This window comes from Equus quagga, chromosome 3, assembly GCF_021613505.1.
Source record: "Equus quagga isolate Etosha38 chromosome 3, UCLA_HA_Equagga_1.0, whole genome shotgun sequence".
NCBI classification, from domain to species: Eukaryota; Metazoa; Chordata; class Mammalia; order Perissodactyla; family Equidae; genus Equus; species Equus quagga.
Genome location: NC_060269.1, coordinates 124,033,672 through 124,056,390, shown reverse-complemented (window position 1 = coordinate 124,056,390; position 22,719 = coordinate 124,033,672). Strand labels below are relative to the sequence as shown.

The following is a 22,719-nucleotide window of genomic DNA, read 5'->3' as shown; positions in this document are numbered from 1 at the left end:
CCCACTGGCTAGGTGAGGCGGTCCTCAAGCAAGGGACTCTTCACTGAAGCAAAGTTTCAAGCTGGGCTTTAAGAGGGGCATGGCTCAGTAGGCAAAGGCTTAGCGCAATGTTTTATTCCCATAATGAACGATCTCCATGAAGACATTTTTCACATTGGTAAATACACTTTAAATGTCTCAAGAACTTTGTGTCTCACCTCCCAAACAAAACTATCAGTTCCTTAGAGGCAGGGAATAGTATCCTGATTTTACATTCCTTTTAGCACATATCTCACAGAAGTAGCACATACCTCTGAGCATTTACTACCAAGATAAAAAAATAGCTAGACACAGCCTCAGGGCCACTCCACAAGTACAGTTACAGGAATAATCTAAAGTCCCAGTAGGGTATGTGGAATCCATCACAGGACGGAACGGGACCTCCCAGAAACAAAGTCAACAAAAGCCAGGTTTCATTTTGTCCCAAGCCAGAGAGAGACTAAGAAAGAGTCTGACCTAACCTAGGCCTGATTGGTTTGAACCTGATGAGTTGAGACTCTGGAAGGATAAGAACGTCTGGCAAACCTTTTGCAGCCACCCATACCCTCTAGTAATAACAAAGTAGCCTCTCCTTGAAATTCTGTTCACAGCAGAGATGTGGTCAGCACTCGCAGAGGTAATGAAGTGCAAATCAGAGTTCTGGCTCTTCAACTGCCAAAGTTATGTTTCACACAACTAGTTAGTAAGGAATATTGTTAGCTTTTCTATCCAATCATTTGCAAATTAATAAGGAAAGTAATATACCAACATATTTTACTGTACAAGATGACAATCTTAAGAAGAATTTGTACATATATCATGTGGAACATTTTTATTCCTAATTTATATTTTGCAAGATATTTGACAATATACAAAGAATACCCAGTTCTAGGTGGTGATTGTTTTGTATTATGATTTATTTACAAAATTTCACCACATAATAGTAACTACTTTTTTAAAAAAATCGGCATTGGTCCTATAAATGCCATTAGGATAAATTCTTAAGCCTACAAAAGTCACCTTAGTACCACCGTTCCAAGGCCTATAATTGTTAACTCAAATCTGACTCCAAAGCACACATGTAGTTTCTAGTTCTGATTATACAGTCATTCTGAAGCACAATCTAATTAGATTGACAGGGGACAGTGGAGGACCCAAGCAGTCCTATCAACCTCTATAAGAGGTGTACATTAGCCTACTGGTTACATCCTTCTAGTGTACCACCGTTTGTTTATAATGGGACCACTAGGGTATCCCATTATGCTAAAACATGGTTCCTTTGGAAAAAACAAGGCATTCTCTAGACCAGCTAGACTGGTCAGCATAGTGAGTAAAAAGTGGCTGTCAGTAGTGGAAAACAGTTTCATTTCTTTGAACTTTTTCCTTTTCCTTTTCTGGACTCCTTATCTCTTTCTGATTTTGAAGGATTTGAAGATTTTGGCTTTTTCTGTTGGGAAGGAAAGATGTACAAGATAGTTAATAGCTGTGTCTATGAGTAAATGAAATAAGTTCATCTCTACAATAAATCTTCACCTGCAACTTACTATTATTTAATAAATAAGAAAGGCTGTAAACATCTGGATCCTGAACTACTGCCACCCCTGATGAGCTTACTTTCAAGCAACAACTGGGCTAGCTGTAGCCTTTAAAAGACAACACTAAAAACTGAGAAGCTATTCAGAATCTAGAACTAAGATATGTTCCCCATGTATGCAGTTTCTTGGATTTAGAACATAGGTATAGTTAAGAAAAACAAAATAAGCAACAGATAATCTACAAATAGGGTTTGTAAGAATTTCCTTTTCTTTCAATTTCAGATTAGAGATTTAAACACACTCAGTTTGAGAAGGGGAGAGAGGGAGACAACCTCTTACATCTACACAAGAGTAGAGAGCGCTACACTGGAGAAGGCCACTATTCCTACCCCTGCACATACAAAACAGAAACGAGGGGCAAGAATGATACACACACACTAACAACAGACGACAGAAGAGGACACAGACTAGAGTCTTTGCCTGGCCAATGGTAAACAGTGGGCTGATATCATAAATGATTTTAACCCTTCCTAGCAAAGGACAAGGATGTTTTTGCTCTGAGAAACTTCTACAGACAGTTCAATGCCTATAGCAAAACACAAACAACAAAAAGGAGAAATGGCTTCATTGAAAATGCTTTTCTCACACAACCTTCGAAAACGGAATCAAGAGATAGAGACTTTGAATAGACCAATCACCAGTAAAGAGATCAAAATAGTAATAAAAAACTTCTGAAAAAAACAAAAGTCCAGGGCAAGATGGCTTCACTGGTGAATCCTATCAAACGTTTAAAGAATTAATACCAATCCTTCTTAAACTCTGCCAAAAAATAGAAGAGGAGGGAACAATTTCAAACTCATTTTATGAGGCCAGTATTACTCTGATACCAAAACCAGACAAAGACACTACAAGACGAAAATTACAAGCCAATACCACTGATGAACAAAGATGTAAAAAATCCTCAACAAAATACTAGTAAATTGAATACAACGATATATTAAAAACATCATACACCATGATCAAGTGGGATTTATTCCAGGGATGCAGGGATGGTTCAACATCTGCCAATCAATCAATGTGATATACCATATCAACAAAAAGAATAAAAATTATCGTGTCAATAGATGCAGAGAAAGCATTCAACAAGATACAGCATTCATTTATAATAAAAAATGTGACTATATGAATATAGGAGGAAAGTACCTCAACATAATAAAAGTCATATTTCACAAACCCACAGCTAATATCATACATAACAGTGAAAAACTGAAAGCTATCCCTTTAAGAACAGGAACCAGACAAGGATGCTCACTTTTGCCATTCTTATTTAACATAGTATTAGAAGCCCTAGCCAGAGCAATCAGGTAAGAAAAAGAAATAAAAGGGATCCAAATTGGAAAGGAAGAAGTAAAACTGTCAATATTTGCAGATGACGGGATTTTATATACGGAAAACCCTAAAGAATCCACCAAAAATCTATTAGAAATAATAAATGAATACAGTAAAGTTGCGGAATACAAAATCAACATACAGAAATCAGTTGCATTTCTATACACTAACAACAAAGTAGCACAAAGAGAAATTAAGAATACAATCTCATTTATAATTGCAACAAAAAGAATAAAATACCTAGGAATAAACTTAACCAAAGAGGTGCAAGACTGGTAAACTGAAAACTGTAAAACACAGTTGAAAGAAATCAAAGAACACACAAAGAAATGGGAAGATATTCCATGCTCATGGACTGGAAGATTAACATAGTTATAAAGAGTGTCCATATTTCCTAAAGCAATCAGTAGATTCAATGCAATCCCTATTAAAATCCCAACAACATTTTTCATGAAATAGAACAAAGAATTCTTAAATTTATATGGAACAACAAAAGACCCCAATAGCCAATGGAATCCTGAGAAAAAAGAACAAAGCTGGAGGTATCACACTTCCTGATTCAAAATATGCTACAAAGCTGTATTAATCAAGACAGCATGGTGCTGGCACAAAAACAGCCATACAGATCAATGGAACAGAATCAAGAGCCCCGAAATAAACTCTCACATCTATGAACAGGTAATTTTCAACAAGGAAGCCAAGAACATACAATGGAGAAAGGAGTCTCTTCAATAAATGGTGCTGGGAAAACTGGACAGCCAGATGCAAAAGAATAAAAATAGACCATTATCTTAAACCATATACAAAAATTAACTCAAAATTGATTAAAGACTTGAATATAAGACATGAAAACAAAACTTCTAGAAGAAAACATAGGCAGTATGCTCTAAGACATTGGTCGTCTTAGCAGCATCTTTTCAAATACCATGTCTCACCGGGCAAGGGAAACAAAGGAAAAATAAACAAATGGGAGTACGTCAAACTAAAAAGCTTCTGCACAGCAAAGGAAACCATCAACAAGAAGAAAAGAAAACCTAACAATTGGGAGAATATATTTACAAACCATATATCTGCTAAGGGGTTAATATCAAAAATATATACAGAACTCATACATCTCAACAACAAAGAAACTACCCAATTGAAAAATGGGCAAAGAATCTGCACATTTTTCCAAAGAAGATATACAGATGGCCAAGAGGCACATGAAAAGATATTTAACATCACTAATTATTAGGGAAATGCAAATAAAAAGTACAATGAGATCACCTCATACTCATCAGAATAACTATAATTAAGAGGACAAGAAATAACAAGTGTGGAGAGGATGTAGAGAAAAGAGAACTCTTCATATACTGCTGGTGGGAATGTAAACTGGTGCAGCCACTGTGGAAAACAGTATGGAGATTCCTCAAAAAATTAAGAATGGAACTACCATATGATCCAGCTATTCCACTGCTGGGTATTTATCCAGAGAACATGAAAACAAGAATGCACAAAGATATACACACCCCTGTGTTCACTGCGGCATTATTCACAACAGACAAGACTTGGAAATAACCTAAGTGCCCATCAATGGATGAATGCATAAAGTTGTGGTATATATACACTCAGCTATGTGGTATATACACTACTCAGCTATAAAAAAAGATGAAATCTTGCCATTTGTAACAACATGGATCAACCTTGAGGATATTATGCTAAGCAAAATAAGTAAAAGGAGAAACTCAAATACCGTATGATTTCACTCATAAGCAGAAGATAAAAACAACAACAACAAACAAACACAAAGAGACCGAGATTAAACTGGTGGTTACCAGAGGGGAAGGGGGAAGGGAGGAAGGCAAAAGGGATGATAGGGCATATGTGTACAGAGACAGATGATAATTAGTCTTTGGGTGGTGAACATGATGTAGTCTACACAGAAATCAAAATATAATGATGTACACCTGAAATTTATATAATGTTATAAACCAATGTTACCTCAATAAAAAAATGCTTTTCTTGATTATGCTATTAAAATGTGTGTCTGTGGGTAAAGCACACACCAATGGCCAAATAAATAAAAATAGTACTTTTTCTAATAGAGCATATGACCATCAATATGATGGCCTATTTTCTTGCTATTTGGCTCTTCCACTATTATAGGAAGCTGACTCTTTATAAAAATGAAATCTATACCTTCTCCACCCTCAACTGTGAAGTACAAAGAAACTCAAAAATATTTTTAGCTTACTCTGCTATTTGCAAACAGGCCTGAGTAATTTCAGATGGCAAGTTATATACAAGAAAAGATAAAACTATTTTGAGGGAGTATCTTAGCTTCTCCTGTCTACAGCTTAAAAGAGTACCTTGATCATAGCATCAGTTTCCATAGAGTCTTGATCTTTCTCATCAGATTGAGAGTCATCTTCATTTAATTCTTCGTTATACTCAGAATCCAGTGCTGGGCCTGTGCTCTGTCTGGACGTCTTTACTGCCTGAAGTGAATACGGAGTAAGGTGGACTTCCTTATTGTAAGCTCTTGTAAAGGCTGCTTTCACCTATAGGAAAGGAATAGAAGGAATTTTTTAAAATCTAAGTGCCAAATAATCCTTTTAAACTCTGTGAGTGTAAAGGCTTTGAGAGACCCTAGGAGCCCCGTGAAATTGTTTCCAAAATCCTTACACATGTACATGTAAGTGTACATATATGCATTTTTCTTGGACAAGTTCCATATTTTTCATGACATTCTTAATAGAGCCCATGACTCAAAAATATAAGAATCAATATTTTGGGAACCTTAGGCGGACAAAAAAAGTCACTTTAAGTCATCGTTTCTACCTACTCAGTGTTCTCCGCAGTTACATAAGGTGATAAGCAAAGTTAGTGAATCAATAAATCAAAAGAGGCTCACAATAAAGTACAAGTTAAAGTTGGCCTTTAGTTACCACAAAATACATAAATCACCTTTACCACAATAATAGTGGTTACTTCAAAATACTAAGTAACTTGAAAAGCTTTAACCTCAAGCTTCTAAACATAACTGTAGAATTAGTCCCTGAATTCTAACAATGGATGTCTGTCAGAATTTACCCATAACCATTAAGTCAGGTCAAAATTCTAGAGAAGGCAGACCACAGAGAATGACTTCTAAAATGGCATCAATACATAGGCACAAGAGTGAGGTATCAGATATTACACATTCACATTATGTCATTTCTTTTTTTTTTTTTTTTAAGGAAGATTAGCCTGAGCTAACTACTGCCAATCCTCCTCTTTTTGCTGAGGAAGACTGGCCCTGAGCTAACATCTGTGCCCATCTTCCTCTACTTTATATGTGAGACGCCTGCCACAGCATGGCTTTTGCCAAGCAGTGCCATGTCCGCACCTGGGATCCGAACTGGCGAACCCCAGGACACCAAGAAGCGGAATGTGCAAACTTAACCACTGCACCACCGGGCCAGCCCCTCACTTTATTTTTTTTGTGCTCATTAAATAAAGAAAGTAGGGGGATACATTATTATGTAGAAGATTGTCCAACTGGAATAAATACTGAATCCACAGATTAGGCAGCCTAAAAAAGAGAAAAGTATAAAAATTCTCAGCCAGTGAACACTTCCTTCCTTTCCTAATGCATACCACCACCTCACTTTTACTTCCCCAGGTTCATTCACCCACCCTTGTAAGGAATATATTTATATTTGTTCCTCAGATTTCACATCTTGCCTTTCCACTCAGCATAAACCAAAGATTAAAATACAAATTATAAAGTCAAATCCAGAAGTCTATTCTTAATATTGTACACAAACAGTATCTTTGGAAAACACAGGTCATAAGAAGCAAAAAGCATCTAAGAAAAATAATTAAACCTTTTGAAAGCAACTAAAACATCTCTAAAGTACTCCTAGTACAAACCTGGTAATCACAAAGTGGTGGAGAACCAAATGGATTACACAATTTACCTTGGGATCCAGCTTGGAGAAGGGACTAGGTTTGCCTCCCCAGCTGCTAATTTCCATGATATTCTCAAAGTCTTCTTTCATCAAATAATATGTGTCCATAAGAGCAACAACATCCTGTACTCCTTCTACCCCTTGTGAGGTCAAGGGCTGTACAAGTGCATCCCTTATATGTGACAGATATTCCATGTTTACAGTCCTTTTGCTGGAGTAAGTTCTTAAACCAAAACAAAAGAGATACACCTGTAGTCAATGGCCAACTACCACAACTCAAGCCATAGTGCGCATATCAACACTGAGTTAATCAGATGGAGTTCAATCCACTTTTAATAATGCTCAGTGGAATGCCCACTCCTTAACAGCTGGTGCAGGGAAAGCCCAGCGCTACACTACCAGGGTAATAGATACATACCAATGTGCTCAAAGGGAATTTTCTACTTACCCAGCTAAGTAAATGAAAAACATAAATGTAGATTCTACTTGCATCCTACTCCGAAGGCCCAGGCAACAAGAGTGTTTTTATGTGCTCATACTTATTACAGCCAAAGATTACTCATTCCAAGTTCCAAATATTAAAAGCATCAGTAAAAGGCAATGAGACTTCCTACCTCAAGTGCCAATGCCACTTCCTACATCAGAGTCTGTAATACATTTTGGTCTCTGATTATAACATACAAAATTATATACGAATGCTTCCCTCACATTTCCTAATACTGTTACTCTGAAACCTTTAGTTCTAGAGCAGGGTTTTCCCCAAATCTAAGAAAACTGCAGAGAATGTTCCTACAGAAGCAAAAGGTGGTCCATACTGACGAGAAGGCTTAGGGAAACAGTCTCTGAACTCCTGAGAACTAGAATGTTATCATGAAATGACTTTTTCTTTCTCTCTTAAAATAGCTGAACAAAACTATTTCCAATGCCACCACTCTAAGTCTTTCCAACCCGGCTGCCTCCATCTTCAAACCAGGCAATTACATATGTGTATATAAACAAGAGACCTCAAAAGCTCTTGGTTTCAGAACCCACATTAATATCAGAAAAGAAATGAAAAGTTCCTTTGAAAATTACCTATGGGTTCTGCTCCTGCCTTCAGGTAACTGAATGTCTGCATCACAAGAAGCCACATAGTTCTTCTCCTGATCAGAAATCTAGAACCTTGCCGCATAACTGTTTTATTACCGAGGCTAAGAGTTCAAAAAACTCTATTTTAAATTCACCTACTTCCTCTAGATCCAGTCTTCCATAATCAAGCACACTAGTACTTGAAGACAAGTATGAGCCTGTAAGCACAGTGACCAAGAAAATCATGAAACCTTTTCCAAAATTATTCTCTTGTATTTTGCTATGTAACTATCACCCTCTAGTAGAATCGCAGAACATTAAATCTAGAAAAGTCTAAAGGTATCATCTAATGTACCTAAATCAAGGGTTCTTCACCTCAGAAGTCTGCACTTCCTCTAAGATTATATTATTTGTGCATTAGTTCATTTGGGGAGGAATAAAGATCGGAGAGCTTTCAGATTCTCAAAGGTATCTATGACCCTCAAAATATTAAGAACTAATAATAAAATCACATTTCCATTTTTAAAGATAAAGAGAAACCTACACCTACAGAAGTTTGGTGACTTAATCAGGGTTAAAAGTAGGAAGGTCTTAATTTATTTTAAAAACTGTGAAACTCACTATAGATGTCCTTGATAATGTCCTGTATATGATTCATTAACAAACATTTATTGAGCAATTTTATCTGCTAGATGAGGAAGCCTCAGTTCCTGTCACCAGTATGTTTAGTCTAATGGGAGAAGGGGATAGACAAACAAAAGGACAGCCACAAAACAATATGAAAGTCCAGGGCTCAAACTCTACATGAATATAGTGGGAACATCATCAAAGAGGGACAGACCTAGGCCACAGTGATGCATCACCTTTAAAAAGTGGTGGGCAGGGAGTAGGAAAAGAGCTGAGAGGCAGGCCCTCAGCTTGAGCAATGAGAAGAGGAATGGGGAAAAGCAGGCCTTCGCAGATTCTGGAGACAACCTGCATCCCTTGGCTCATGGTCCCTCTTTCCATCTGCAAAGCCAGCACTGTAGCATCTTCAAATCTCTCTCTGACTGACACTGCTACCTCCTCCCATCTTTTTTTTTTTTTGTAAAGACCCTTGTAATTACAGTGGGCCCACCCACATAATTCAAGATAATCTTCCCATCTCAAGATGAGAATAAATTTGTGTTGTTTTCAGCCACTAAGTTTTGGTAATTTGTTACAGCAGCAATAGAAAACTAAATCAAGGGTGGCAAAAAAAAAAACCCCAAGCCATAGGCTAAGAAGAGGGCACATAGTAGGAAGTAGAATTTTACAGGAACAGAAGAAAGGAACTGTCTCAGTTCAGCTTTAACCAAAAGTTAATTAAGATTGGATCAATATTAACACTCTCTCCAGGGACCAGAAAAGGAAATAAGATTGCTCAACTTGTTTTTCATGGTTAAAAATGAATCCTTGAAGTTCATTTAATATTTGTGTGCATGTACATTTTCTAAGTTTCTAAACAAAACTGTACCAAATAACAAGAATTTTTTAACTTCCTTAAAGTTCTTCAAGCACATTGTTTTCAATCATCTGAATGTCCACCTCCTGTTACATGCTAAACTATACCCCTATCCCCAATGACTAGGTCAGTTCACCACTAGAACAGGTAAAAACTAGTTCGTTTACTTAAGTAGTTCCCTTTTTCCTGTTAAATTATTCAGAAGCCGAGACATTATGTATGCCTACTAGTAACAACCATAGTCACAATAACAATAAATAACATCACTACCTCAGATTTATATGGTTTTAAAATTTATCTTAAAGTTGTGGTACATCTAATATCTGGCTTTATTCTCCAAAGTATCCTCTTAAGTGATAAAACAAGTGTCATACTGATAACAGATAATAAAACTCAGGCCCACAAAATATAAGGAACTCATCCAGGATCATTTATCTAGTTAGCAATAAAGTCAAAACTAAAAGACCAATCTTTTGATTCATGCTATCCTAATTGGACAAAGGCTAGACATACTGATAAAATCTAGACATGGTGTACTATCTTTGGAGCTTACCTGAGACTCATGTGCAGTGCTAGGTCCTGAACAATACGATCGTGTTTGCCCGTAGATGAGTGCTTCCCCAACCAGCTTGGGAAGGTGGGAAACTGGGTCAGGTACCCCCTCATTAACTCTCCAGGAAGAACACTGGCATAAATGGCCTGAAAAATCAATTGCAGTCCACAGTTTAATTTTGGTAGAAAGTTGCTTCCTTAGCAGCTGTTCTCTGGAAAATGAACACTGACCCCGGTACCTAATCCCAGGGAGTCAGGCCCTTTCCCTCTGTCTCTGATCTGTTGGTAGGGGAAACTTCTCCTAGAGAAAAAAACTAATTGAAGGGAACACCATGGTCCAAAATATGTTACGGCCCTTGGAGATGATCTTGCCAGCTCAGCCTCCTCAACCAACTGATCTCAACATACCAGTTACTTCACGATGCCAATGGCACAGAAAAGACTTTAAGAGGAATATGATTATCTTTAACATAAGCTATCAACAGCAGAGGTGGATCAAAGCATGGAAAATCTAATTAATTAGAGAATCAAATAAACTAGCACTTAAGAAAAGTTTTTTAAAAACGTATCCTTATAGGCCAACCCCAGTGGCCTAGTGGTTAAGTTCAGTGCTCTCTGCTTCAGAGTCCCAGGTTTGGTTCCCAGGCACAGACCTACACTACTCGTCTGTTAGTGGTCATGCTGTAGTGGCAGCTCACATACGAAAAGAGGAAGATTGGCAGCAGACATTAGCTCAGGGCAAATCTTCCTCAGCAAAAATAAAAAAAGAAAAAGGTATCCTTGAATATCTTCTATATCCAGGGTTTTTACTTTTTTAAAGGTTGGAATTATACACAAATTTTGTATCTTGCTTTATTCTAATAATATTCTCTCATAAGCATTTTTTCATATTAGATAATCTTTATAAATAATTTTAAAGACTGCATAATGTTCCATCAAGAGGATATACTGTAATTAATCATTCTCCTATTGCTGGACATGCAGATTTTCTCCAATTTTTTGCTATCAGAACTAAAGTTTTAGGGAATATTTTTGTACATTAGTAAGTTTTTCCTGTGTTTAAAATTATTTCTTTAGGATAAATTCTCAAAGGTACAATTATTAGGTTAAAAAAATACTTTTAAAACATAAGAGAAAGGATCTTTATATTCAGAATGAGTCTTTGTTTTTTGTTGTCAGACTATATGTGTATAGAATTAAGAGAAGAGTAGGCCTTCCAGAAGTCCCTTGCTTATTACTCAATCCATTAATACTGTATAAATATACAAAATTCAAGAACAGATAACACTCAATTATGAAAGTTTGAAAAACTCTGTTTTGAGCAAAAGACATCAACCTAAAGAAAGTACCCAGTATAAAGCTGCCTCTTTAGCAAGAAAGAAGAAAATCAGAATTCACTCGAAAAAGTGGCTGCTGACCTGCCCTGGCTGCATTTCTTCAAGGAGGAGCTACTTAGTTACCTTCTGGGAGAGCCAAGCATAATAAAGAAGAAATGGATTCTTAAGGTAAAACAGCAAATGAAGGGCCAGCCCAGTGGTGTAGTGGTTAAGTTCATGCACTCCACTTCTGTGGCCTGGGGTTCCCTGGTTCAGATCCCAGGCACCGACTTACACACCACTTATCAAGCCATGCTGTGGCAGGCATCCCACATATAAAATAGAGGGAGATGGGCATGGATGTTAGCTCAGGGCCAGTCTCCCTCAGCAAAAAGAGGACAATTGGCAGTGGATGTTAGCTCAGGGCTAATCTTCTTCAAAGAACAAAAGAACAGAGCAAATGACATTTTTGACTCACATCTTACTCATGACCAAAAGCTAACATTCCTATTTCCATATGTCCATTTATATAAAAACATTCTGAAACACTGAAAAATAAGGCTAGATTTAGAAATAGACAATAGTGACCACAGAGTGTTTTCATGTATAACAGACTGTATTTTTGCCGTAAGAGCCATAATGTTTATCTAGTATTTCAAATAATTACAGAAGCTAAAAGCTATTTTGCTCTCTTTAACTAAAGCAGAGTCTGCTCTTTAAGGAGAGCCCTGGGCTTACCTGTGTGGGCAGAAGACTCCAGTTTTGCTTACTCCGAATCTGACGGTCCACCAAGTCACCATCACATATGCTATCTGCCGCTCTGCTTAAAAGCATCAAGTGCTTTTTCATGTCACCCCTGCAGGGATAAACCAGTCTGGATTACACCACTGTCCACACCCCACATCCCTCCCTCCCAGATATTTGGCCTTCACAGTGCTGGGAGGGTACTAATTCTAACCCCTCACTAGCTCTGAACACTCACCCTGCAGCTACAGGCTTCACGTGTATGTAGTTCTCCTGGACAAAGAGGGGTGCTATTGAATAATCATGAAAAAAGAGATCTGATTTGTCCATAAGTGACATATGAGCAGTCTCCTCTCCAGCTGCAAACACTTTCCGGGCAACATCAAATGGGCCCTTAAAAGAAACAGGGACAGACCTAGTAGAATGGCCAATATCCAAAACACTGACATCATCAAATGCTGGCAAAGATGTGGAGCAAGAGGAACTCTCATTCACTGCTGGTAGGAACACAAAATGGTACTGTCACTTTGAAAAACAGATTGGTAGTTTCTTACAAAACTAAATATACTCTTACCATACCAGTAATTCAGCAGTTTTGCTCCTTGCTATTTACCCAAATGAACTGAAAACTTATATACACACAAAAACCTACATATGGATATTAAAGCAGTTTTATTCATTAACTGCCAAAACTTGGAAGCAATCAAGATGTCCTTCAATATGCGAATGGATAAACTGTGGTACATCCAGACACTGGAATATTATTCAGCACTAAAGCAGTATAAGCTATCAAGCCATGGAAAGATATGGAGAAACCTTGAACGCATATCATTAAGTGAAGGAAGCCAATCTGAAAAGGCCACATACTGTATGATTCCAACTATATTACATTCTGAAAAAGGTGAAACTACAGAAACAGTAAGAAGAGTAAAGGGCGCCAAGGGTTGGGAGAAGGAACAGATGAACAGGTGAAGCACAGAGGTATTTTAGGGCAGTGAATGTACTCTGTATGATACTACAGTGAGGGATAGGTGCCATGAAACATTTGTCAAAACCCACAGAATGCACAAACACCAAAAGCAAACTCTAATGTAAATTACGGACTTTGGGTAATAATCATGTGTCAATGTAGGTTCATCAATTGTAACAAATGTACCACTGTGGTGGGGGATGTTGATAGTGGGGGTGGTTATAGGAGTCTGGGGACAAGAGATGTGAGAGATCTGAGATATGAGATCAAGAGATATGAGAAATCTCTGTACTGTCTGCTCAATTTTGCTGTGGACCTAAAACTGCTCTAAAGTTTATTAATTAAAAAAAAAAAGAGGGAGGGGTGGGGGAAACACTTTTTAATCATTGCTTTAACTGTAGTAATAAACTCTGACTAGTGATTAGGTGAAATAGAACAGAAAGATAATTGATACAGACCTTCAGTTTCAGAGAGGTCATTAAACTATGAACTATTTGTAACAGAATAATGTGAACAGTTCCGAAACCATTCAAAACATGAAATCCATACATAAGGAACTCTGGAAAGGCCATTTTATAACTATTGAAGCATGAGTATAATTTAAAACTTTCCTCTCTCAAAATTTACAATACATATTGACGGTCCTTGAGGAAAAACTCATTTGAACTAGAAACTCTTTTTTTTTTTTTTAAAGATTTTTTTATTTTTTTCCTTTTTCTCCCCAAAGGCCCCCGTACATAGTTGTATGTTCTTAGTTGTGGGTCCTTCTAGTTGTGGCATGTGGGACGCCACCTCAGCGTGGCTTGATGAGCAGTGCCATGTCCGCGCCCAGGATTCAAACCAACGAAACACTGGGCCGCCTGCAGCGGAGCGCGCGAACTTAACCACTCGGCCACAGGGCTGGCCCCTAGAAACTCTTTTAACAGCTGTCTATATCTCTTACTATAAATATTTGTAGGTTCTGGAGGTGCGTCAAGGAACTATAATAACTATTCCTATTAAGTTAATACCAACAGAACAAGAAGTGCTTTGACTTGAGAAAGTAATTAAGAAATGTAAACTTATTTTACCAGTTTGATATCCTTTTTGGCTCTATGAGAATCAGCCTTGGCCTGGTCATAGGTTAGTGCCTTACTTCGTGCACACCACATACTCAGATTGTGTAAAACCTAAAAGAATTACAAATAAGACACTCTCAAGATGGGAAAATACTGCCACTCCCCCTTCCCAAAGGTTCAAGGCATTAATTCAAAAGAATGATCAAATATATGTAATATATATTTAATTTACCTGTCTGATATCTTGATTGGCTCCCAAAATTATTTCATTCATAGCTGGAGGGGGGATCTTTAAACCCTCTTTAAATGCAATAGACATCATAGCACCCTAAAATTGACAAAGGAGAATCTTCAGTGATTTTTTTTTAATTCATATAATCAGATATTTTTTAAATATTTATCAAGTACTTTTAAAAACGGACCCAAAAATAGGATAGCATGAGGGATAAAAAATTCCAATCATCATACCTTAATCTGTTCAACGCGAGGTCTTTGAAAACGAAGATCAAAACAATAATGAATCAAAGAACGGATCTTGGGATGATTTCTATCATTGCACATACAAATGATGGGAATTTTTGTATGTTTTATAAGGCCAATTAATTCCTGAAAAGCAAATTTGCAACAGAAAAATATTTTTAAAAACAAAATACCACACAACGTATATATTTTAGGTTTTAAAAACTTCCTTAGCAACATGCCTTAATTGTTATAAATATCACAGCATGATAATTAGGCCTTTAAATATTTTTTTTAAAAAAACCTAAAAATCAACAGTAAAACCGCTTTCCTTACCTGAATTCCTCCTCTGTCTTCATTGCCTGCCATGCCGTCTACTTCATCCATGAGGAGAGCATGCTTCATGCTTCCTGAATGAGCTAATCCACCTGATCCATGTTGAGAAGCAACAGGATGGGATAAAAACAAAATAACAATTGTTCACAGACTTATTTGAACAATTTTTTATAAAAAAATTTGTAACACATTTCAAACATAATATAGGTCCATGGTACAAAATTTAAAAGGCACAAGAGTATGCAGTGAAGAGGAACTCTCCCTCCCACCTCTGCCCCTAGGGTACCCAGTTTTCTTCTCCAGAGGCAAACAATGTGAACAATCTCATTTATATCCTTTAAAAGATATTCTATACATATTAAAAACGTGCATAAAAATATACACCTTGGTTTTATCATTTAATATATTTGGTGATTTGTTTCTTATCTGCAGACACAGAACACCTCATTTTTTAAGGCTATTTAATATTCCATTCTACACATATAATTAACATTATCTATTGATAAAATATGAAGATGCTTCCAATCTCTTGCTATTATAAATGATACTAAATGAATATCCTTATATATATGTCATTTTGCATATGCACAAATATAACAACTGCTAAATTCCAGCAACTGGAATTTCTGGCTTAAAGGGTAACTTGGAAAAATACTGCCAGATTGCTCTCCAGAGTTGCACCAATTTACACTCCCACCAGCCACATATAAAAGTGACGTTTCCCGAGCAAATTCTTTTTAACAATTATTTTCTACTGCTGAGAGTACCCAGAATTCAGGTGACCATGCAATGTATCACAGGTTCTAAATATGCACTATTTAGTCTGTAACTTGGGCTCTTATTTTCCCCATAAACTGGCCATGCCAGACCACTAGCTACAACCTGAAACACAGCAGCTCTTTCACAGTATCTTTTCTCCTCCTTTACTATCTTTGCCTGAAATAACTCTTCTACCCACAAATCATTCTTTCTCATTCTTCAAGGCCTTCGAACAAATGTCACCCTTTTCTGGTAGTGTTCCCCAGTACCCCAAACAGAATCACTTTTTTATCTACAGGCTTCTATCACCTCCTTCATCACATTGTATTACACTTATTTATTTTCTTTCCCTCTTCACAGGATTCACCTGTGAATACTCTAAAATCCTATGCAAAACGTGTAAATATGTGGACATAAACATTTTTATCACATTCTCAGAAACCTCTAAGACCTAAAAAAGAGGTAACTACTGTCCTATGAGTTACATCAGGGGCTTTTCTTATTACCTCATCAGCCCCAGGATTCAGCAGGGTGCCTGGCACACAGCAGTGCTCAGGAACAGAGTGGTTACTGAACACTGACATGAACTTGTTTTTCTTATGTAACCAAAGAAAGCAGTTCAAACCCCCACATACTTGAATAAAAGCCTTTGATGCTGGTGTTATTCAGTGATTCAGCAACAATCTCCTTCAAACTGTTCTTACTCCGAGTGTCACTTGCATTCAGTTCCACGTAGCTATATCCCAATTCCTAATCAAAATATTGGAAACCATTACCATCGCAATGCAAATTATTAACTTCTCCCCCAAAAAAACAGAGCAATTAAGGAAGAAACAAGGTAGAAAAATCACATAAGAAACCATGGGTAAAAAGATAAAGTATGATACTAACAGACAATGAGATTAACTATAACATGCCTCACAATATTTAGAGATTTCTAAAATATGATGCACCTAAATACAACACACACAAGTTTGGTCTTAAGACCTCAGCTGATTAAGACCAATCTGGAAGAATATACTTGAATAAGTAATTCTGAGGTTTGTTGTTCAAAACGAAAGTTTGCTTCTTAAAGTCCTAAAAAGAATATAACCATCCCAAGATTTTAATATCAGAGATAGAATTAATCTATAAGATACTAAAAAGTAATCCTTGACTCTTCAAGATAAATTATAAAGTTGAATCATTCCTTGTCAAACTATCCCAACATACAATCTTCTTCTCAAATTGTGAAAAATCAACTTATTTTGATTCACTTCCCAAAATTGATCATTATATCGATCACTTAATTCCCAAAAAAAGTAATGATAATAAAGGAAGAAAAGAGTCATGTTCACAATTGCAGGGACTAGAAAAAAATATTTCTTTGGGGTTTTTTAATGTTTATAAATAGAGTAGAAAATATATAGTTCTTAAACCTGCTAAAAATGTATGCTACGGTTCACATAACAAAGACCAAGGGAAACCACCAGTTTACGGGACAGAGGGTTCGGAAATCCAGCAATAAATTTAAACTAAGTTTAAAATCCCTCATTTTCTCATTCTGATACCATTTCACATATCATTTCGTATCATTCTGATATACACAAACTCTGGTTGGCTCTAGTGCCTTGTCCTCTCACTGTCTAGAGAGACGGCAGCTGTAGAGATAACACAAGCAAAGGCAGGATCCCACAGTGGTGAAGGGCTGGACTATGTGGGTTCATCCTGTGCCACCAAACCTCCTCTCTAAGCCAGCTTCCTTTCTCACACGAGGATGGTAACAGAACATATATTCAGTACACAGAATTCTTACAAGGGTATATAAGATATTTGTATCTATAAGGGTATATAAGACACATTTATATTATCTATAAAATAATGCACCCAAGGGCTTAGCACATTGCCTAGTAGACGGGTAAATATTACCTACAATTATAATACCAATATGTAAAGAAGGATGAAAATGACAAATATCCCAAAAACCAAAGCAAATTCTAAAGGTCTGACTGCAGAAAAGTATATATACAACAGGTTAAAATATACATACCATATACATGCACACACACGTGTATATCTCCTACACATGTCCACTCCCAGGTTACCTTTCCAACTGCACTATAACAGAACACCCACCTGACAAACCAGAGAGGCTGTGGTTGTTTTGCCAACACCTGGAGGGCCTGAGAGCAAAGCTGCTTTAAAACTAGAGCCATCATCTTTGCCAGCAAATTTACCAAACTTGGCTGCTAGGAAAAAAGAAGTTACAGAGCGTTAACCTATATCACCTAATAGAAATTCAGGAATAATTGTGCATAAACTTAGCATTGAGAGCAGTCCTCCAGTTTAGTTCTAAATTTGCAGAATGTTTTCTACAAAGTATAGTTTCCAGAGCAATGAGTAAAATTCTATCTCACCTCCCTCCAAAATAAAAAACTAAAACTCATCAACTTTAAAACTGATTTGAAACAACAATTTTATGAATCTACTTTCCTACAAAAGCACAGGCCATGGAGCAGACTACCTAGGCTCTGATCCTAACTCCAGCTGTCCTAACTCCACCACTCACCAGCTGGGAGAACTTCAGAAGTGACTTAACCCCTCTGGTTTCCTCCTTTGTAAAATGAGGGTAGCAACAGTAATGTGCCCAGTTGGGCTACTGTGAGGAGGAAAGTGCTAGAAGGAAGAATGCGTAGGAGAGTCTGGCATGCCTCAATAAATGTTAACAAGCATAATCAGTTACATGATCTCACAAAGAAAGAATGATGGAAGATGTTATGTGTGCAACTATCTCGCACAGCTCAACTCTAGAGCATTCTCCCTCCCCTCATCACATGATGCCTGGCACACGCGGGGTGCTTGGGGCGTACACAATGACTGAGAGATGATTAAACCCACTGCAGACATGGGAACAGGAACTATACCTTGCCTGAAGCCTTAAAAAGTCTTCTCCAGGTACAAAAAGCACTTATCCCCTCTTTTAAGGTAGATTTTACGTGGTTTTGGAAAGAGAAAAGGAGTCAACTTAAATTTAACCCTGTATCATTACAATTATCTGCTATAAATAAATTGGCACTGTCGGCCAATGTCTAGCAAAAACCTAGATATTAATAACCCACTCATCACTTTGGGAATTCACTGTGATGCTCACGAAATTTTGCCTTCTTATTTCTTACACAATATTCCCCAGGGCTGCAGTTGAAGCTCAAGAAAACAACACTAACATTTGTGATCAAAACTTTAGTTTAAACAAAACTTTGGACATAAAACATAATTGTGACTGTTCATTTTCCATTACAAATACATGGTGAACAAGCATAGAAACTAGAGAAGCTCAGGGCCATCAGGCCTACCAAAAGCAAACACGCTCCTGGGACTTTTAGGCTGCCTACCCTGTAAGCGGCCTCAGCTTTCCACTTGCACCTTTCCCCCGAGGCTCTCTGGCACTCTCAAGCAGTCTTGCTTTCGCATGTCCTCAGACCTTGGTTCATGTATTCTCACTTCCCCACTTCACCCAGGTAACTCCTACTTAGTTTCCAAGTCTTAACTGAGATATCCTTTCCTCCGGGGATGGGAGCACACATCTCTGACCACAGACCTCCATCCCCGTAGCACCCTATACTAACCCCTATAAGAGTACTTAGCACAATACATTTTAATTACTAGTTCATATGTCTCCCCCACTGACTGTGACCAAATTGAAAGGGACTGTGTTTTGTCGACAACAGTACCTCTGGGGTCTAGTACAGCACCTAGGCTCAGAGCAGGCTCTCAATAAATGCTTGCTGAGAGATGACTGAACCAAGTATTATTCTTCCTCACAGAGGCGCAACTGAACAGGGTGACAGACACAAAAATAAAAGCAGCTATAAAATCACCGTGTTTCTTCTCTTCTGATGGACTCTTGTGCCAGTTTTGGAGCCAGCGGAGGAGTTTGTTGGCACAGCTCTGGTCACCTTGCTGTCCAATTATGGTCTTGAGCGAGACTGGCTTATATTTATCCACCCAGAGCAAATTTTCCACCTTGTTTTCACTGCTGTCACCAGCCAAATTTCTAGCCTGGCTGTCACCATTTGTCTCCTCGGCCACCTGCTCCTTGAAGTCCAGGCCTCTCCGAAACACACTTGTCTCCTTTTTTATTGACTTCACAGAGCTGTCCCTTTTGGGAGTCAGTTTGCTCTTTTTGGATTCTGATTCCTTCTTAGTTGGACTAATTTTTCTTTTTCCTTGGCCAGTTTTTTGGGGTGTTCTCTCCAATTTGGACTTGTCTTTCTTCATCTTAAAAGTTCGAAAAGTGAGGAAAAAAGAAACCTGATGAGATATACAGAATTTCTATACTGCTAAATGTACTCTAAAGGACAATCTGAGATTCCCAAGAGAGCTACCTAACCTGGGTTTATCTTTCCACCATGGACCCTGCTGTTCACGGAAATCATCACCTTCCAAACTTCATAAAAATTAACTTTATAAACATTAGCAACAAACACACTGAAAAGCACCCAAATGCAATTTTTAAAAGTGAAAGCATACTAGTTTTTTAAAAATAATAAGTAATTCGATCTCAGTTTGAAATAAGGGGTGAAGGCTTAAGAGATTTTTGTTTCAGTTTTCTAACTAGTTATAGAAGTTAATGCCTCCACAAAAACTTGTACAAAAATATTCATAGCAGCATTATATTGCCTATATATACACATATATATTATCTATTTTATTATAGCCAAAAAATGGAAACAACCCAAATGTCCATCAACTGATGAATGAATAAACAAAATGTGGTATATCCACATGGTGGAATATACATCAGCAGTGAATAGGAGTGCAGTACTGATACATGCTTCAATGCAGGTGAACCTTGAAACACTATGCTAAGTGAAAGAACCCAGACACAAAAGGCCACATATTGCATGATTCCTTTAAATAAAATGCTCAGAATAGGCAAATCCATAGACACAGAAAGTAGACTAGTGGCTGACAGGGTGTGGGTATGAGGAGTGACTGCTAATGGGTACAGGCTTTCTTTAGGGGGTGGTGAAAATGTTCTGGAATTAGATAGTGGTGATGGTTGCAAGATCTTGTGAATATACTAGAAACCACAGACTTACACACTTGAAAAGGGTGAATTTTGTGGTGTATGACTAATATCTCAATTAAAAATATATATATATACTAGTGCCTCTTTACCAGTGAGTGGATGCTAAAAGTCGTGGGTGAATGTTTGAGGAGAAACAAGAAATTAGCATACTCTTAAAGCATCTCCCCAAGATATTTATCAATTATAAAGGGAAAAATAATCACTTTATTAGTGGGGAAACCCAGCAGACTTGTCTTAACCAAGTAATCAAGGTTAACATCACCAACAAAAAGACATATCAACATCATGTACATCTGCTATGAAGCACTAAGAACATACTATCATTTCTGTGGTATTCTTGCCAAAAATGCATAGCCTCGATCTAATCATAAGAAAACATCAAACAAACCCAAATTGAGAGACATTCTACAAAACTGACCAGTACTCATCAAAAGTGTCAAGGTCATAAAAAGACAAGAAAAGACTGAGGAATCGTCACAGATTGGAGGAGACTAAGGAACAACAACTAAATGCAGGATGCTAATGTGAGATCCTAGAACAGAAAAAAGACAACAGGAGGAAAATGTGAAGTCTGAATAACACATGCAGTTTAATTAACAATATGGTATCAATGTTAATTTCCTGGTTTTGATAACTGTATTATGGTTGGATAAGTTGTTACATTAGGGGACACTGGGTGACGGGCCAATCCAAATCATTCCCAGAGGCTTTTCAATTATTCTGGAATAAATAGGAAGACCACCTCATCACTTGGGTGACAGAGCTGGGGACATTAAACTTGGGCTGCTGGCACCCCTGTGTCCTGCACATGGAAAAAATCTGTACATAGTGGGAATGAAGGAGGCTAGGAGAAGCAGAGAGACAGAAACTGAAAGGTCCAATCCAGTGGTTCCAACACCAGACCCACCCTGCCCATCGTTCAGTATGTGAGCCAACATTTTTCCTGTTTTGCTACAACTAAAATGGGCTAGGTTTCTGCTACAACTAAACAAGTCCTAACACAGTTCTAATTGAAAGTGAATCTATCATGCTAATACCTACAACATACCCTTTAAAGAATTCTTAAACAATAAAGAATTCTTAAACAAAGTCATTATAAGAATATGAAAAACAAAGAAAGTTTAATAAGTATATGTGGTAAGTGCAATACTGTTCTCGCTCCCCATATTCCCTTGAGAAAGGTGAGGAAATACACCAGAGAAGACATTCTGAAGCAGAGTCTACCTGCTCAAAAGAAAATAAAGAAGTTCATTTGCGGTAGAAGGGGAAGTTAATCTTTTAACCAACAGGCCTGGACTCACCCAAGAAATGTCTCTCTGAAACAGGAAAATGGTTATAGAGCAGCTTAAAAAAATCAAGTTCACTAAAATTCATATGGGGCAACAAAAGACCCCTGAATTGCTAAAGCAATCCTGAGAAAGAAGAACACAGCTGCAGGCATCACAATCCTGACTTCAAAACATACTACAATGCTACAGTAATCAAAACAGCATGGTCCTGGTACAAAAACAGGTGCACAGATCAATGGAACAGAATTGAAAGCCCAGAAATAAAACCACACATCTACGGACAGCTAATCTTCGACAAAGGGGCCGAGGGCATACAATGGAGAAAAGAAAGTCTTTTCAACAAATGGTGCTGGGAAAACTGGAAAGCCACATGTAAAAGAATGAAAATTGACCATTCTTTTTCACCATTCACCAAAATGAACTCAAAATGGATCAAAGACCTAAAGCTGAGACCTGAAACCATAAGATTTCTAGAAGAAAATATAGGCAGTACACTCTTTGACATCAGTATTAAAAGGATCTTTTCGGACACCATGTCTTCTCAGACAAGGGAAACAATAGAAAGAATAAACAAATGGGACTTCATCAGACTAAAGACCTTCTTCAAGGCAAAGGAAAACAGGATTGGAACAAAAAAACAGCGCACTAACTGGGAAAAAATATTTGCAAGTCATATATCTGAGAAAGGCTTAATATCCATATATATAAAGAACTCACACAACTCAACAACAAAAAATCAA

At 37.4% G+C, this 22,719-nt stretch overlaps 1 protein-coding gene across 1 annotated transcript in view; it reads right to left on the bottom strand.

The window, feature by feature from the left end:
- Nucleotides 1–914: 914 nt before the first annotated feature.
- Nucleotides 915–22,719, bottom strand: part of LOC124236842 (replication factor C subunit 1-like) — a 76,427-nt gene continuing 54,622 nt past the window's right edge. The window contains exons 11-23 of the mRNA XM_046655778.1: nt 19,477–19,876; nt 17,735–17,847; nt 16,255–16,369; nt 14,861–14,952; nt 14,534–14,671; nt 14,298–14,393; nt 14,078–14,176; nt 12,276–12,430; nt 12,032–12,149; nt 9,979–10,124; nt 6,884–7,097; nt 5,291–5,482; nt 915–1,465 (exon numbers count right to left, since the gene is read on the bottom strand). Of these exons, the coding sequence (XP_046511734.1) occupies nt 1,382–1,465; nt 5,291–5,482; nt 6,884–7,097; nt 9,979–10,124; nt 12,032–12,149; nt 12,276–12,430; nt 14,078–14,176; nt 14,298–14,393; nt 14,534–14,671; nt 14,861–14,952; nt 16,255–16,369; nt 17,735–17,847; nt 19,477–19,876 (1,962 nt within the window). The 3' untranslated portion in view covers nt 915–1,381. The remainder of the gene's footprint in view (nt 1,466–5,290; nt 5,483–6,883; nt 7,098–9,978; nt 10,125–12,031; nt 12,150–12,275; nt 12,431–14,077; nt 14,177–14,297; nt 14,394–14,533; nt 14,672–14,860; nt 14,953–16,254; nt 16,370–17,734; nt 17,848–19,476; nt 19,877–22,719) is intronic.